The sequence below is a fragment of the Podarcis filfolensis genome (assembly GCF_964270895.1).
Source record: "Podarcis filfolensis genome assembly, chromosome: 3".
NCBI classification, from domain to species: Eukaryota; Metazoa; Chordata; class Lepidosauria; order Squamata; family Lacertidae; genus Podarcis; species Podarcis filfolensis.
Window position 1 is genome coordinate 65,729,182 of NC_139606.1, and position 14,439 is coordinate 65,743,620.

Sequence of the window (14,439 nt, forward strand, 5' to 3'; positions counted from 1 at the left end):
GGTTTGCATGTGTTTATGTTCTTTGATATGTGCAGGAGACAGAAGAGTATGGAAAAGCGTATTTATGCCAAAGTCTTTGGGAACATCACTGTAGAAAATGTGAAACGTTTCTAGTACACTTTGTACCTCAAGACTTTTGCTAAGTGTTTCATGCGCTCTGCTTTCATGTGACGTAGGAGTCAAGTGCTGGCTGTCTCTCAAGTGTTCTCTTGAAAATGAAAAACTAGGTAGCATTTAGGCCTTCCAGGCTAGTTTTAAAGTCTTTGAGGTTACCTATTGTGCGTAACTTCAGAACTATGTTCAGTTACAACATAGTGGATTTAAATATCTTTAAGATAGCCCTGTGGCCTAAAATATTGTTGGGTGAACTGAAAGCTTTCTCATTATAAACACTTACTGTTTCTTCTGTTTTGTATAGAAAGGCCTAATCGTTTTCTTGGATTATCGTCTTTTTTGGCAGTCTTTGCTTGACAGTTGTCCTCCTCAAAGAACACTGTTATTTGTATTTGAGGAAAGTACTGGCTGGCTGCCAATAAAATGTGTTACAACAAGTCAGTTGTTCTCAATGGTAAAGATGTGTGTGCTTTTTTTTGGTGTGGGTTTCCCCCCGCCCCAATGGTCGTGATTTCCAACCAAATGTTCTTTGCAGTGCAAAAGATATATTAAAGCAGATCCAGTTGTGAATTGGTTGTTTCAACCAACTATGAGGAAAACGAAGGCTGCCACTATGCTACATGTTTTGTGACACTCCCCTTGAAGATTGTTCAAGGTTGCAGCTGGTGCAAAACATGGCAACCTGCCCTTTTTGACAGGGGAAGTGAATAGGTCATGCTGTATTAATGCTAGACACTGTGCTAGTTTCTGTTCGTATTCTGCTCCATATATCTGGGACCCACTTGATTAGATGATCTTGGCATGTCAGCTTCATACAGCTTTATGTTTGTTGAAGAACATCCCATATATTTGATGGTAAACCCATGTGGTCTTTTGATTGTGTTCTCTGTCTTTTATATGTGAACAATGTTACTGAAACAAACATACCCTGCTATTCTTAAGAACATCAGGGGAGCCTTGCTCCAAACACTCGATTCTTCAGTAGTGAGAAGCATAGTAACATAGAACTGGACTTTCTAGTGGTAACAACACCCTTTGCAGTGTAATGTCTTCCACACAAATGTTTATAGCCACCCTATATAATGACAGGTCTCTGGATAGCTTACAGGGTTTAAATAATAGAAAATTTACAACCAAACAAAATGCAACTAAATTATAAAATCATACCTTACTTTGAAACAGCAAGGAAAATAAACTTTGTAGCCACTAGTTTAAAACTGAAGGCAAAACACAAAGTTTCAGAACTTCTCCTTGCTCAGGTTGGAGTACGTGCCCACCAATATAATAGCACGAAAATTTCATGGGAAACTGGTAGTAGATAATAAAACTATTTCAAACATTCACAGGAAGTAGTTTAGATCAGGTCTTTTTAGTTTCTGAAAATGACAGCTGTAAGCATGGCTGCTAGGAGGAAAGGTTTATTCTTGATTTTTTTAAAAATACAGAACTACAATTATTTATTGGGTTGTTGTAGATATTGTTTGGTTTGTTAGAGCCAAATGGACCTCTTGGCACCTATGTGAAGATGTAAGCTTAATAAGTGAAATTCTTGGGGGCTGTTAACTTCACCCTTGAGGTATAACTTAAACTTCAGAGCTGTGTTTTAGCTTTTTGACCTATCAAAATGTTCATTGTCTCCTTATGCTTGCCCCCTGTGCTCTGTAAGAAACAAAGGATTAAACTTCTCACCAGTGACTATGTTACCAAATGTGATGTGCTACTGCCTCAAAGTACCAAGGTTTTGGCCTTTGAAATATCAAAAATGTTTGTGGAAAATTCCACTGACCATTTGGAATCTTAGTGTAAATATAGCTTCATGCCTTGAGCCTGCTCCAAAGAAAACAGCAATTTGTACAAAATGTTGGATAAGCTGTTTTAAGTGTTTTGGTGAATGTCTGTGTTTATCAAGACTTTACTTAAAGCCAGCAAGTCTTTTATCCAAAGCCAGATACAGTATAAGCAGCTGCTGCATGGTGTGTGCACAACTTTGCTACTTGAATTGACATTGGGAAAAGTTAAAGTGCTGTCTGCCTTTCTATCTCCCAGCTACTGAAATTAAAACAGGCTGCTTTATAAGTCAGTACCAGCCCTTTGCCCCTTGGTCATTTTTGTTGCCATTTTCTGCATGTTTTCCAGCTTTCTAGTAACCTTTTCAAGATGCAGGAACTGAAATTTATGTGCTTGCACCATAAATTTCTACCCCTTTCCTCATGTTCTCTATGGGATTCATCCTTCTCACAGTTATTATACACTGGGTCAACACCATCAATCTGCTATCCATAAAAACACAAGAAGAGCTCTTAACGTCTCAGACCTTTTAATTCAGCAACCTGTTCTCACAGTAGCCAACCAGATGCCTATGTGAAGCCATCCATCTGGAATTCCCCAGGTCTTCACAAACATACTGGCTCTGACAGTGGAGGGTAGTACATGACCATCATAGCTCATATCTTTATATATCATGATACCAAGATCTCTCTCCTGGTCAGTCACTGCCAACTCAGACCCCCACAGTGTATATGTGAAGTATATGTGATTTGGATTTCAGCAGACTTGGCTGCCTCACTGATCCATCCCTAACTCCAGATCATTTATGACCACTACAGGTCCTTGCAGGACCCCACTTCTTACAACTCTTCATTGTGATAACTGGCCATTCCTGCTCTCTACTACTCCTTCTTTATCCAGATGCTGATCTACAAGAGGACCTGTCTCTTTCCCAACAACTACAAACTTTACTCGGGAACCTGCAGTGAGGGACTTTGTGACAAACTTTTGCAAGTCCATGGAATTTGGTGTCTACCAGATCATCCCTCTCTACTTGCTTATGAACACTCCCAGAGAACTCTGATATTGCTAGAAATATTAAAATAAAGGAAACTTATTGTAACTATTCATAGTAGAATGTAAATACCATGGAAGCTTTTGGCAGGATAAACTAATAAAACAACTTGTTACTATTCCAAAATAATAGAGAGATGGAAAAAGACTTTCCTCACTTTTATTTAACAAAAAAAGTTACCTACAGTCAAGTGTTTGGAAAATATAAATTACAAGTACAAATAGAAATAGGAAAGTAAACCAGGTTCTCTCCCAGTGTGATTTGGCAGTCTGCATTGTACCATCGCATGGGCTGCTGTGGTTATGTGTAAATGCCATGCTCTTCCCCAATGAATTATTGCCCTTCATTTGAACAGATTCAAGGTAATATGGGCTAAGTCAGCTAAATACAGATTGCATGTAACACAATTTGCTGTTGCTTATTGTAAAATAAGGACAAGGACCTTTTAGCTCCACCCACTAAAATGTTCCAGGTGAGATGCTGTCATGGAAGCTGGTGAAGTTGTTGGTTAATTGACAAGTTACTGAAACACGCTGTTCTAGGGCCACTTTCCACTGCCCTTTTATTGTAGGTTAGCTCCAGAAAATGTGCCTAGCTTTGGAGGAAGGGTGGAGAATTCCCCAGGCATGAGCACCTTTGTGTGAGCCCTGGATAGAATCTTTTATTTCAAACCTAGCTTCAAGGCAACAGAGTAAGAGATTTACTGTAAATTAGTCTTCATGCCATTTTATTTGGCCATTATAGGGAGAGCGTGCTGATTTCTCAATTTCCCATTGGAAGCATGAAAATTGGCAGCTTCAGCATGACTTTCAACTAGGTATTGGCAGGTTGTCAATAAGAACTCATGATACAGCACCACTTTAGAGATCTCTGTTGAAAACATTGATCAGAGAAAATCAAAGGCAGAAGAACATTGCTTCTTCTGATGTGTTTGAAGAAGAGACTAATTTGCAAATTATTGATCATAGTCTTTGAACAACTGCCTGAAGGTACACAAGAAACTGCTTGCTACAGCAAATGCATTAAAAATGCAAAAATATAGTCCTTAAGTCTATGATAAATGCCAGAGACATTTTAAAATTAGGAATTTAAATTTCTTAAAGGCCTAAAGTTAAGGCAAACTAGTATAAACTGATCTAATAAGGAAAATATGGATATGGATACCCAGCTGGAATAAAATGTTTTGCATCAATAGCTTACAGCACACACACACACAAAAGCACATTTAGAACTGAAAATGCATTGATTCAATTTTATGCATTTTAAAATGCAGTTTGCATTTTTTACAGCAAATAAGTACAGCACAATGAAAACCAATCTGAATGCAGACCGTGAAGTCCTTCAAGGGAGGGCTCCATGCCTTCTAGATAAATGTTTATATAGTATTAAAAATCCATTGAAAACAGAGTGTGGTTCATAGCAGTAAATTGTCTCTCAAGCCTATGGATTAAAAGGCTAAGCCAAGGAAGACATAATCAAGTCAGAATGCACTAGGTTGCATGAAGATTTTGCAATCAATTGTGCCTTCTGGAAACTGAAGGGACATGCACTCAATAAATCTGGGTGAGTTGTGGCACTTGTAACCGGTCACATCACAGACACGGTATCTGGTGTTTGCTTGAAATGCTTACATATACTGGTGCTAGCTGGTTTGGGGGAAATGTGCATTAGCAACTAAATAATGTGATTTCAGTAAAGTCATCCCAGCAGCAAAAACTGTACAGTAGCCAAAGATCTTTGGATGCAGCACTACAACTGCATGAAGAAGACAGATTATGTGAAAATATTTGTCAAAGGGGCAATATTTGTTCTTTGGGAACAGCTACAGTTTGCAGGCTTATTACTGAGGTCTGGCTGTGAGTTAGAAATATGCCTCATAATTCCTTGGTTCAGCAAATGAACTTAGCAACTTGGTATGCTTCCCTTTTAAAAATGTGTTCTTCTCCAGTTAGAGAACGTCCATCCGTTTTTCTGGCTGCTTCTCCTATGGCATACTATGCTGTTAAAGCAGGCAGGGAGAGGGGGCTTATATTTCTATACTTCTACCCTGGGACGTTTACTGCCTTTTCAGTTATGATGTATCACTTAACTATGATTAAAGCTGGTATTTGCTCTGAGGAAGGAAGGGTTTGCACACTGTGAGCACATGATCCCAAGGTGTGTCTGCAGCCTCTTTCCTGTAGTGAAGAGCTACCCAATGTTAACCTCCACTTGAGTCCCTTTCAGCGGTATGCTCTGCAATCGTCCCAGAGAAATGAGCCCATCAGCGTGACTAATAGCACCTTTCAGTCAACACTCCAGCCCCCCTCTCACATTAGTTATGGCATGGTGTAGAAATGGGCTGCATGACCACACCTCTGTCATAGGACTACACCTGATTCCCCAGCGCACATACATTAGCATAGACCACTGAGCTAGGGAAGCCTGCATGGGTATACCTCTCTGTCTGTAGACTTTCAATAGATCCTGGAACCCTGATTCCACAAAGTTCTGTGCACAATGGCTTTCCCACTTCAGTATCCATGCTCAGAGCCATAGCTACAGGGGGTGGGGGCTAGACAGTTTTTTTGCCCCAGGTGAAGCCTCCAGAGGGGTGCCATTGAGGCTCCCAGTCTGTGTGTGTGTGCGCGCGCAAATGGACATGGGGGTGTTGCCAAACTGGGTCTTTGACCTGGGTGAAAAAAAGCCTAGTTTCACCCCTGTCCATGCTTAACTCATGATGAGTGGGGACAAAGGCAAAGGTGCATCTCCTTACTATACTTTTCCCTCCTAATGTGTAAAAGTGGCCTCCCTCTTTCCTGACAATCACAGATTTATCATGGCTTTGCTACTATCCAATTTTATGATGTACTTCATAGCTAGCACAACACGCTTGCAACAATTTTTTTGTCCAGTCCTGACTCATGAGTCACATTGCTTCCTGTGACAGTAATCTTGTTCCTTGGAATCCTTCATCATGTTACCAATTTCTGGAAGATAAAGAGGAGTAAGAGGATTCTGGGTTTTTTTGTTTTGTTTTGTTTTGTTTTTGATTAAATCATTTTTCCTTTGGCGGTAACTGTGGCCATGCATAGGTTTATGGACTGGAAACTGTAGCTTGTTACCCCAGCAGTCTTGTGTGGACATTGAAATAATGCTGTTGGCCTTATTGTAGTCTCTGGTGGACTCTTACCCTTTCTTGAAACACCCACACAATCTGGCATAGTGCATTATCACTGGCACATCTCCTTGCAACGGGCCCCATGGTGGAATAGTATTGGCTGCAAACCTTTGGCTCAAATAGCATTGGCAGCCTGTGCATGCAGTTTTGCACCACATCTGCTAAGCATATGGTTTCCTTTAGCCATCCCCCTGCATTCATAAGCAAGATCAAGTTCTACTAACATTAAAAAATGGAAATTTAAACAAGCTGATAATGTACTTCTCTGGAAAATGTTTTAATAATGCATTTTTATATATCATAGAATCAGAGGATTGTGGCGTTGGAAGGGACCCCAAGGGTCATCTAGTCCAACCCCCTGCAATGCAAGAGGTTGGGCATCCAACCTCTGCTTAAAAACCTCCAAGGAAGGAGAGTCCACCAGCTTCCGAGGGAGTCTGTTCCACTGTCAAACAACTCTTACATTCAGAAAGTTCTTCCTGATTTTTAGTCAGAATCCCCTTTCTCATAACTTGATTTATTGGTTTGGGTCCTGCCTTCTGGAGCAGGAGAAAACCAGCTTGCTCCATCTTCCATATGACAGCCCTTGAAATATTTGAAGATGGCTATCATATCTCCCCTCCCATCTCCTCTTATCCAGGCTAAACATGCCCAACTCCCCTAACTGTCCTTCATAAGACTTGGTTTCCAGACCCTTGATCATCTTGGTTGCCCTCCTCTGCACATGTTCCAGCTTGTCAATGCCCTCCTTAAATTTTGGTGCCCAGAACTTAGGTTGGTCTGACCAAGGCAGAATAGAGCAGTACTATTACTTCCTTTGATCTGGACCTTAAACTTTGGTTGATGCAGCCAAGACTAGCATTAGGTTTTTTTGCTGCTGCATCACACTATTGACTCATGTTAAGCTTGTCATCTACTAAAACCCCTAGATCGTTTTTACATGTACTGCTGGCAAGCCAGATGTCCCTCATCTTATATATGGTTGATGATGAAGGTAACCTAAGAGTATGTTTGTTGATTTCATTTTTAACAGGTATGTTTGTAAATATTAAATGGAGGCATTCAACAGGAATCTTCACCCCAGCTTCCCTTCCTTTCCCTCCAAGTGTATTCCTAAATATCGGGATAGTACCAGCAACCCCTTCCCCTTATAAGCAGAACTGTTTTTGACTCATGCTCTGGGCTATTTGAGTAATTTCCACAGATAATTTTGTTACAGTCTTATAGTGCCTTCTTGGTCAAGAAACTTCCAGATGTGCCACTCTGCTCAAGCCATCATGACTCCTAAATAAGGTAGCTGGACAAGCAGGCTTCAGATCTGTTTAACTTAATTTTGATAATGGTTCCCTATAGATAATGGGATTCAACACTCCTCTCTCCACTTTAAAATGAGCAGAAGAGAGAAGCACCTAAGTGACTGTATTATTGAGAGCCCTAATGAGCAGAAATATGGTGTAAAATATAATAGTTTTTTTCAGATATCTATGTAGACTTTAATGGGGTCTTAATTTTCCAAAGTCTGTTTGGGTCATGTGCTTTGCCTTTTAGCTTTGTTTGTTTTCCTATCAGCTCTTTGGTTTCTTTAAAAATCTAGAGGAAGATGGTTCAGAAGTGTAGACTGGAAATGAATGATAAATTTAGCCATAAATGCAGAGGAGAGAAGGTGGTCTGGGGTCATGCCAGACAGGATGGAAGAAGTCTAGTTTCCTGTATGACGACCAGCTTGCTCTGTTTGTAAATAATAATGTAATGTAAATAAGCATTTTGGGGGTGGGGGAGTATTAGAAGTTTGGCAAGTGGTTTTGAGGATTCTCACTAGAGCAAGGAAATTTTCTTTGGCTTTCAATGATGAGCACTGTTGACACAAGCTGTTATGTTAGAAAGGGAAACCCTTCTAGAAGGAGAGTTCACCCCTCACTAGGCTCACACATTGATTTTTTCATATTTTTAATTCATTTTCTTCTTTTTAGTTTTGTTTTCTAGTTGAAAACCATTCATTTAGTTCACCACTTCCTCTGCAGCTCTTGTGATATGATTTCAGTTGACATCTCTCTTCATCTTCATTAGGGAATATATATGAAAGTAGAAAAACCAATTAAATCTAATGGAAAGCTAGGGCAAAATATTTGGTGAAAAAAATGAGATGCCTTTGGTTATATTGTTTAATAATGATGAACTAGATTTGGCTAGTATCTGGAAATGCATGATTAAGTGCTTAAAAGGCTAAGAACAAGTAAGAGCTACTACAGCTCTCTCTTTTTAACCCTGCTTTTAATCTGTTGCTTTTATTAGCCATTTCTGTATTGCGACTGTTTTTAACTTTGTGTGATTTTATTTCAAACCATACAGGTGCATTAAGGACAGTACAAAAATGCTGTATGTGAGCATTTTATATCAGTGTTAGAAACTGAGATATGAAAGCTAGGAACTAAATGGCAGCTTAAATTGAGGTTATGGGTGCAACAATGGACTGTCTAGGTGCACTTTTCTATAACAAGAATACAAAGTGAAAATGAATGAACTGCAGCTAAAATATTATGTTCATTTTTCTCATAGTCTAGTCCTTCCCCTGTCCACCCTCCAAATATTCTTAAAAGGGTCTCTTCTGCAGTCTTCAGGGAGCAGCTGGAAGTGGGGAGGCAGAAAGAGGTCCTCCTTTCCTTCCACTCTGCGGTTTTAATCTGAAATCTTAGGTGCAGTACTGCGCCCAGAGCTCAGAAACTGCTCGTGCTAATGAAATTCCCTGTCGCAAAATGTGCCTAGAACAATGGGAGTTTCGAACACTGTTTTATATATCACATTTTGTATATATTACTTCAGATGCATTTCTGTTGGGAGGGACAGTACTTAAATTTGTAGATGCAAGTACTGTCTGTTAATATAAATGGGGTCAGGATTCAGAAGTTATTTTCGTATGTGCTCTCTCCATGATATTTCCTTATAACTGCACTAAAATTGGTGGTGTTAAACACACACTATTTATAGTGGGAAAGCTATGGTCCACAAATCAGAACCCTGGCTCTCTAAAAGAATCAGGCTACAATCCTATACTTGCTTCCCTCTGAATAATTCATATTGAGCTGAGGTGGGCATACTTCTAAATAGACATGTAGAGAGAGGATTGCCCTTGTTTATCTTCAGTTCTAACATCAAGCTATTTAGGGAATGGAATGGTATCTAATTTGAAATCTTATGATGTACCTAAAGCCTGGCTCTTCTGTTTTAACAAAATCCATTTCTCTGAAAGGGTGGTGCAGGTTTGTATGCTTACATCCATTGTAATATCTGTAGGCACTGGACCAGGAAATCATGCATATCAAGATATTATTATTTCCTGTATTATGATTTATAAGAACTTCTAGATGCGTCCTCTGACTTACAAATTTTATAGAAACTTTAATAGCTTATTTCATTTGAAAAAGCAGAAAAGGTCCAGAAAAATGTCCATTTGTAGTTCTGTCTTCAGTTGCCATGCTGATGGTGTACACATGCATTTATATTATTCATGTGATACTTCCAGTTTATTAGATGGCAACCTGAATATCATCAGTTAGCATGGGAAGTAATATGCAATTGCAGATGATTTTAGTATACATTGTGATAGCTTATACTTGAATATGCTCTTATATAAACCTTTCTGCTTTAAGGCTTATAATTTTTAGCTTTTTTTTTTTAATCCTCTTAGTAGTTTTCAAAATATGTTATGCAAACGCAGATTTTAACAGGTCTTCTTAAAGCTTAGTTTTCTTAACCAAAGCCAGAAGATAAAGTAGATTTTCATTAGCTGAGAGAAGCCCCTAGGCTTTAAAGGGTTGAGCAGGCAAAATACTGGGACAAACATTTGAGGGGATAAGGTTTTGTAGTCAATAGCTTGCTAACATTCCTTCAACAACAACATATCAGAGCTGAAATCAATTAAATTAAGATTCATGCTTTTAAAAACAATATAATTATTTTAGTTCTGTAGTAAGGATTACACAAATATGCACTGTTGAGTAATATGCTTTTAAGTGTGCATTGTTGGAGCCATTAGATTAGTGGTATTTAAAACTTTTTCCATTTAAGGTTTAGCCTTAACACATTTTACAAACACAGTACAGTGGTACCTCGGGTTAAGAACTTATGGTAATTCATTCTAGAGGTCCGTTCTTAACCTGAAACTGTTCTTAACCTGAGGTACCACTTTAGCTAATGGGGCCTCCTGTTGCCGCCGCGCGATTTCTGTTCTCATCCTGAAGCAAAGTTCTTAACCCAAGGTACTATTTCTGGGTTAGTGGAGTCTGTAACCTGAAGCGTCTGTAACCTGAGGTACCACTGTATTCTAATTTGCTAATACATAATTCCTCAAATATGGTTGTGAATATTTATGCTTCATTTTTGGAATACCTCCACAAATTTGTTCAGCACAGTGTGTGCTATTGGAATTGTTACATGAATGTGAAGACCGTGCCAGATTTATACATTTGATTTTGAAACAGTTAAAGATTTAAAAGGAAAAAAACAAACTTGAGAAGATTTGTTGCAGCAAACTGTGCCTCTGACATACATCTGTATAATTTCTGGTCTGAGACTAAATGCATTGTTACTCACTTTTGGAAATTTAATCAGGTTCTTGATAAATTATCACTAACCCACTATCTATATTCATTTTGTCCATTTTAAAGACTATATTCATGAGCTGAAGGAACTGTTAACTTGCATGCGGGAAAATTTCAAAAACAATAATGGCTTCCCCACCCCCACAGGTTTACTCCCAGAACCTTCCCAGCCAATTTGAGGGTATGGTGGAAAGGTGTTCACTGGACAAGTTCCAGATTTCAGCCTCTCTAGCTGCATAAGTGTATACTATAAAACATTGCATTTTGAAGGGATGCATAACTTGACAAATCTTTCTGTAGTTGGATAACTTGTAGCTGAATATTTTGTAAAGGAACTGATATTTCCAATACTCGTGCTGAGCTTAAAATTATGGGTGAGATTCAGTGTAGCGTGAGCAGCTGTCTGCTCGCACAGCGGTGCCTTTCCTTCTCCATCTCCCTGCAGCTGCCCGTACATCCCAAATCTGCTTCAAAAGTTTGGAGAGATCCTCCATATCAGATTTTGGGATTGCAGGTGTGGCTGGAAAGGGGAGAAAAGAAATAAGAAGTTCCATTGCACAAACAGATTTCTGTTACGCAAGGAAGCAGATATAAGTGGATCTTGTTTTGTTTTTAAAGGGCATATGCACACCCATACACCTGTAAGTTTCAAAAGAAATATAAGTAAAACATGAGGATTCCCTTCTGAATGTAGTAAATCATGTTGATGCAACGGTTTGTTCGACAATTCGGGCCTTAGATCTGTGCTCCATCACTGGAAGACAACAGAGAACTTCATAGTTCATTTACAACATTTTCTTTTCTTCCCCCCTCCCCTTCTTTTAGGATATTAACGTATGCATTCTTGAGAACTACCCTGAATGTTCCAATCCCAGGTTATTTTATATTATTCCATATTTTTGTGGACAGCATCCAAGATGCAGGTAACTATGTTATCTCCCTTTTCAAAGTTATTTCTTACCACCTACTGGAGCTGGGGTGATTTCAGTTTTGGAATGTTCCACAGAAAACAGCAGAGAGCCCAAAATGCATCATGCTGGTAATTAATCTGAAAGTCAAAGAGTTGTGCAGAATACCAGTTCACAGATTGCATTAGAAAGCAAGCTGTGCCAAATGCTAAAGGACTGGCCAAAAAAAGGAGAGGACAGATCAATCAACCTTTCCTTTCTAAAATACTGAATAGTAGGAATGCAAAAATAAGATGGCTCTAATAAGCCTCTTCTTTTCACACCTCAAAAAGCACCAATATATCCAGAATTCAATATCCAGGTTTTGCCAGAATATAGACACCTGCCCCATCTGTGACATCAGATGTGGGGCAGGTGGAGATGCAACTGAACCTGATGACACAGCCAATTCCCTGCCAGAAGTAGACTTGAAGTCACTGTCTATCAGCTGATATGTGGTGATTTCACTTTAAACTACCACGCAAAGGCTCTTTGGAAACCTTGCATGTTGCCTTGAATTCCAGTGACCATCTCCTGGTGTCATAGTGACACCAAGTGATTGATGGGTGAGTGCTGTCTAATTTGGGTAGGGAAGATAAGGATTTGGCCTGCTGCCCATATAACATTCCCAACCAGAAATAGGCCACTATTGACGGCTTCGATCCCTTGATTAGGCAGATCCTTTGTTGCTTTAAGTTGCTAAACCTAACGAGGTTATGCTACCTTTTACTCACCTGGTGCGGTCCAGAAATTTTAGATTACAACTCAGGTGCTGTCTGAGGCTGATGGGAGTTATAGTCCAAACCTCTGGAGGGCATGAGGTTAGTGAAAGCTGGGCTGTGCTGTGCAGGGCAAGTCATATGTCAGCTTCTTGGTATATTGATGGCTTATAAACAAGATTATTTGAAAGACTTAAAATATGTCACAGAAACTTAGATAGCAAACATTAAAAAATGATTGATATTCTGCAGTTGGTGAAATATTCTAGCTGCCTAGCAGCCTTAATACTGTGAATTGTTCTAAACTCAGTTTTTATTACAGAGTAAAACTTTTGTTTGCAAATTCAGTTTAAAGATTCTTTTCTTTTATGTTCTTGAAGGGAGCCTGGGGAATGGGCCCTTGAAAGAGCAAAAGTGAATGTGAATGAAAATTTCCTACTTGTGGGGATTCTGGAGGAATTGGAGGATGTGCTGCTTTTACTAGAAAGATTTTTACCTCATTATTTCAAGGATGTACTCAGTATCTACAAAAACCCAGGTAAATGTCTTCTGATATATCCCTGATTGGTTTTTCTTTTTTAATAAATAAATAAATGTAATATTCTTAAATGTCACATATTAAATGCTGAAGAAGCAATAAGACAGCTGTAACTCTGGTGTTCACTCTTCTTTTTAAAAGTGCGTTCATTGGATTAAAATGCAAAAAAAATGTTTCCATATTCTTTGCACCTTCTGTTCAGCTATTGCTTTCAAGTAACTAAGGCCCCCCAGAAACACAGTATGGAAACTATGATTTAGAGATGTTTGGAGTGTCCTGCTGTAGCTAACAGAGAAGTGGCAGGGAGAGCATATGTCTCAGAAGAGGCTTCCTCATTGATCCAGTTACCAACAGAACCCACTTCTAAAACAGGGGAAAACAGATGTAACATAAAAAGATAACTCCTAGCACATCCCTTAGCTGCGGAATAAGCAAGGCTTCCTCGCAGCTCTGCAGCTGAAATGCCAGGTGCCCAGTGAATGCCAGCTTACCCCTCCCACTATATACGTAGGTTGGCGGTCTTTTTTCTTTTTAGAAGCACAACACCAATGTACATTTTCCTGTTGTTTCTTTACTGTCATCATTTTTCAAGGAAATGCTCTTTTTATACATGAAAGATTTTGCTTGGTATCTTTGGGGGGGGGGCAGTTCTTGGAGACATCAGAGGGTCTTGTCAGTTAGTGCCACCCACAGCTAGCTTCTGCTGCAAACTTGCAATGGGTTGTATCAACAGTGTCACTCAGCTGATGGTAAGGCTTCTATCAGAAGAATGGGGAGGGAAGCTAATCTGTCTCCTCTCTAAATCCCCTTCCCCATTCTGTCAGATGAGTGACCTGGCTGGATACACCTCTGAATTTGGATCATAGATTTTTTTATTTGTCTTATGCCTCTTCTCCTGAAGAAAAGTCTGCATGTGCAATAACAAGAAATGTTTTTTCTTTCTTTTTTTCTGCTTGGTCCTGGTTTCAACTAAATCTAGCATAAATAATGCTAAATCTTTTTGTGTAACAGTCAGTGAGACAAATGCTATGTTAATTATTTTCATTTTAAGAGTAAGCTTCTGCTTCTGGTAAATAAGCACATTTCTTTTCATATAATGCCAAAACTCATGAGAAAGGGAAATTTAAACTTTGAAGAGCCAAACATGTATTAAGTATGGAAGTTAATTAATATCTTTATTCCATGCTAACTTGATTTGGCCAGAAGATGGCATTGTCCCTCTTATTTTCTCATACAATTATAAAACATGAAACTTGAAAGAACAGTTACATACATTCTGTCTCTCAACTGCTCACATTTTATATTCTGATCAGTGAAGAGAGAATTAGTAGGCAAAACCATCTTGAGCCTGTAAGATTCAGATCTACTCTGAAAAATGCTTTGATTGGAACAGAACCATGTTTTATAAACCACTGCTTAAACAAGTGTGCCTAAAACTGATAGTTTTTGTGTGTTATATATGAAGTTTGCCTTCTAAAATAAATGTATAATTTATGATGGTCATAGTAATCTTTGGAGAAG

At 39.0% G+C, this 14,439-nt stretch overlaps 1 protein-coding gene across 1 annotated transcript in view; it reads left to right on the forward strand.

The window, feature by feature from the left end:
- The window catches only part of UST (uronyl 2-sulfotransferase), a 112,611-nt gene that overhangs the window by 69,761 nt on the left and 28,411 nt on the right, over positions 1-14,439 (forward strand). The window contains exons 6-7 of the mRNA XM_083608021.1: positions 11,540-11,637; positions 12,761-12,918. Of these exons, the coding sequence (XP_083464147.1) occupies positions 11,540-11,637; positions 12,761-12,918 (256 nt within the window). The remainder of the gene's footprint in view (positions 1-11,539; positions 11,638-12,760; positions 12,919-14,439) is intronic.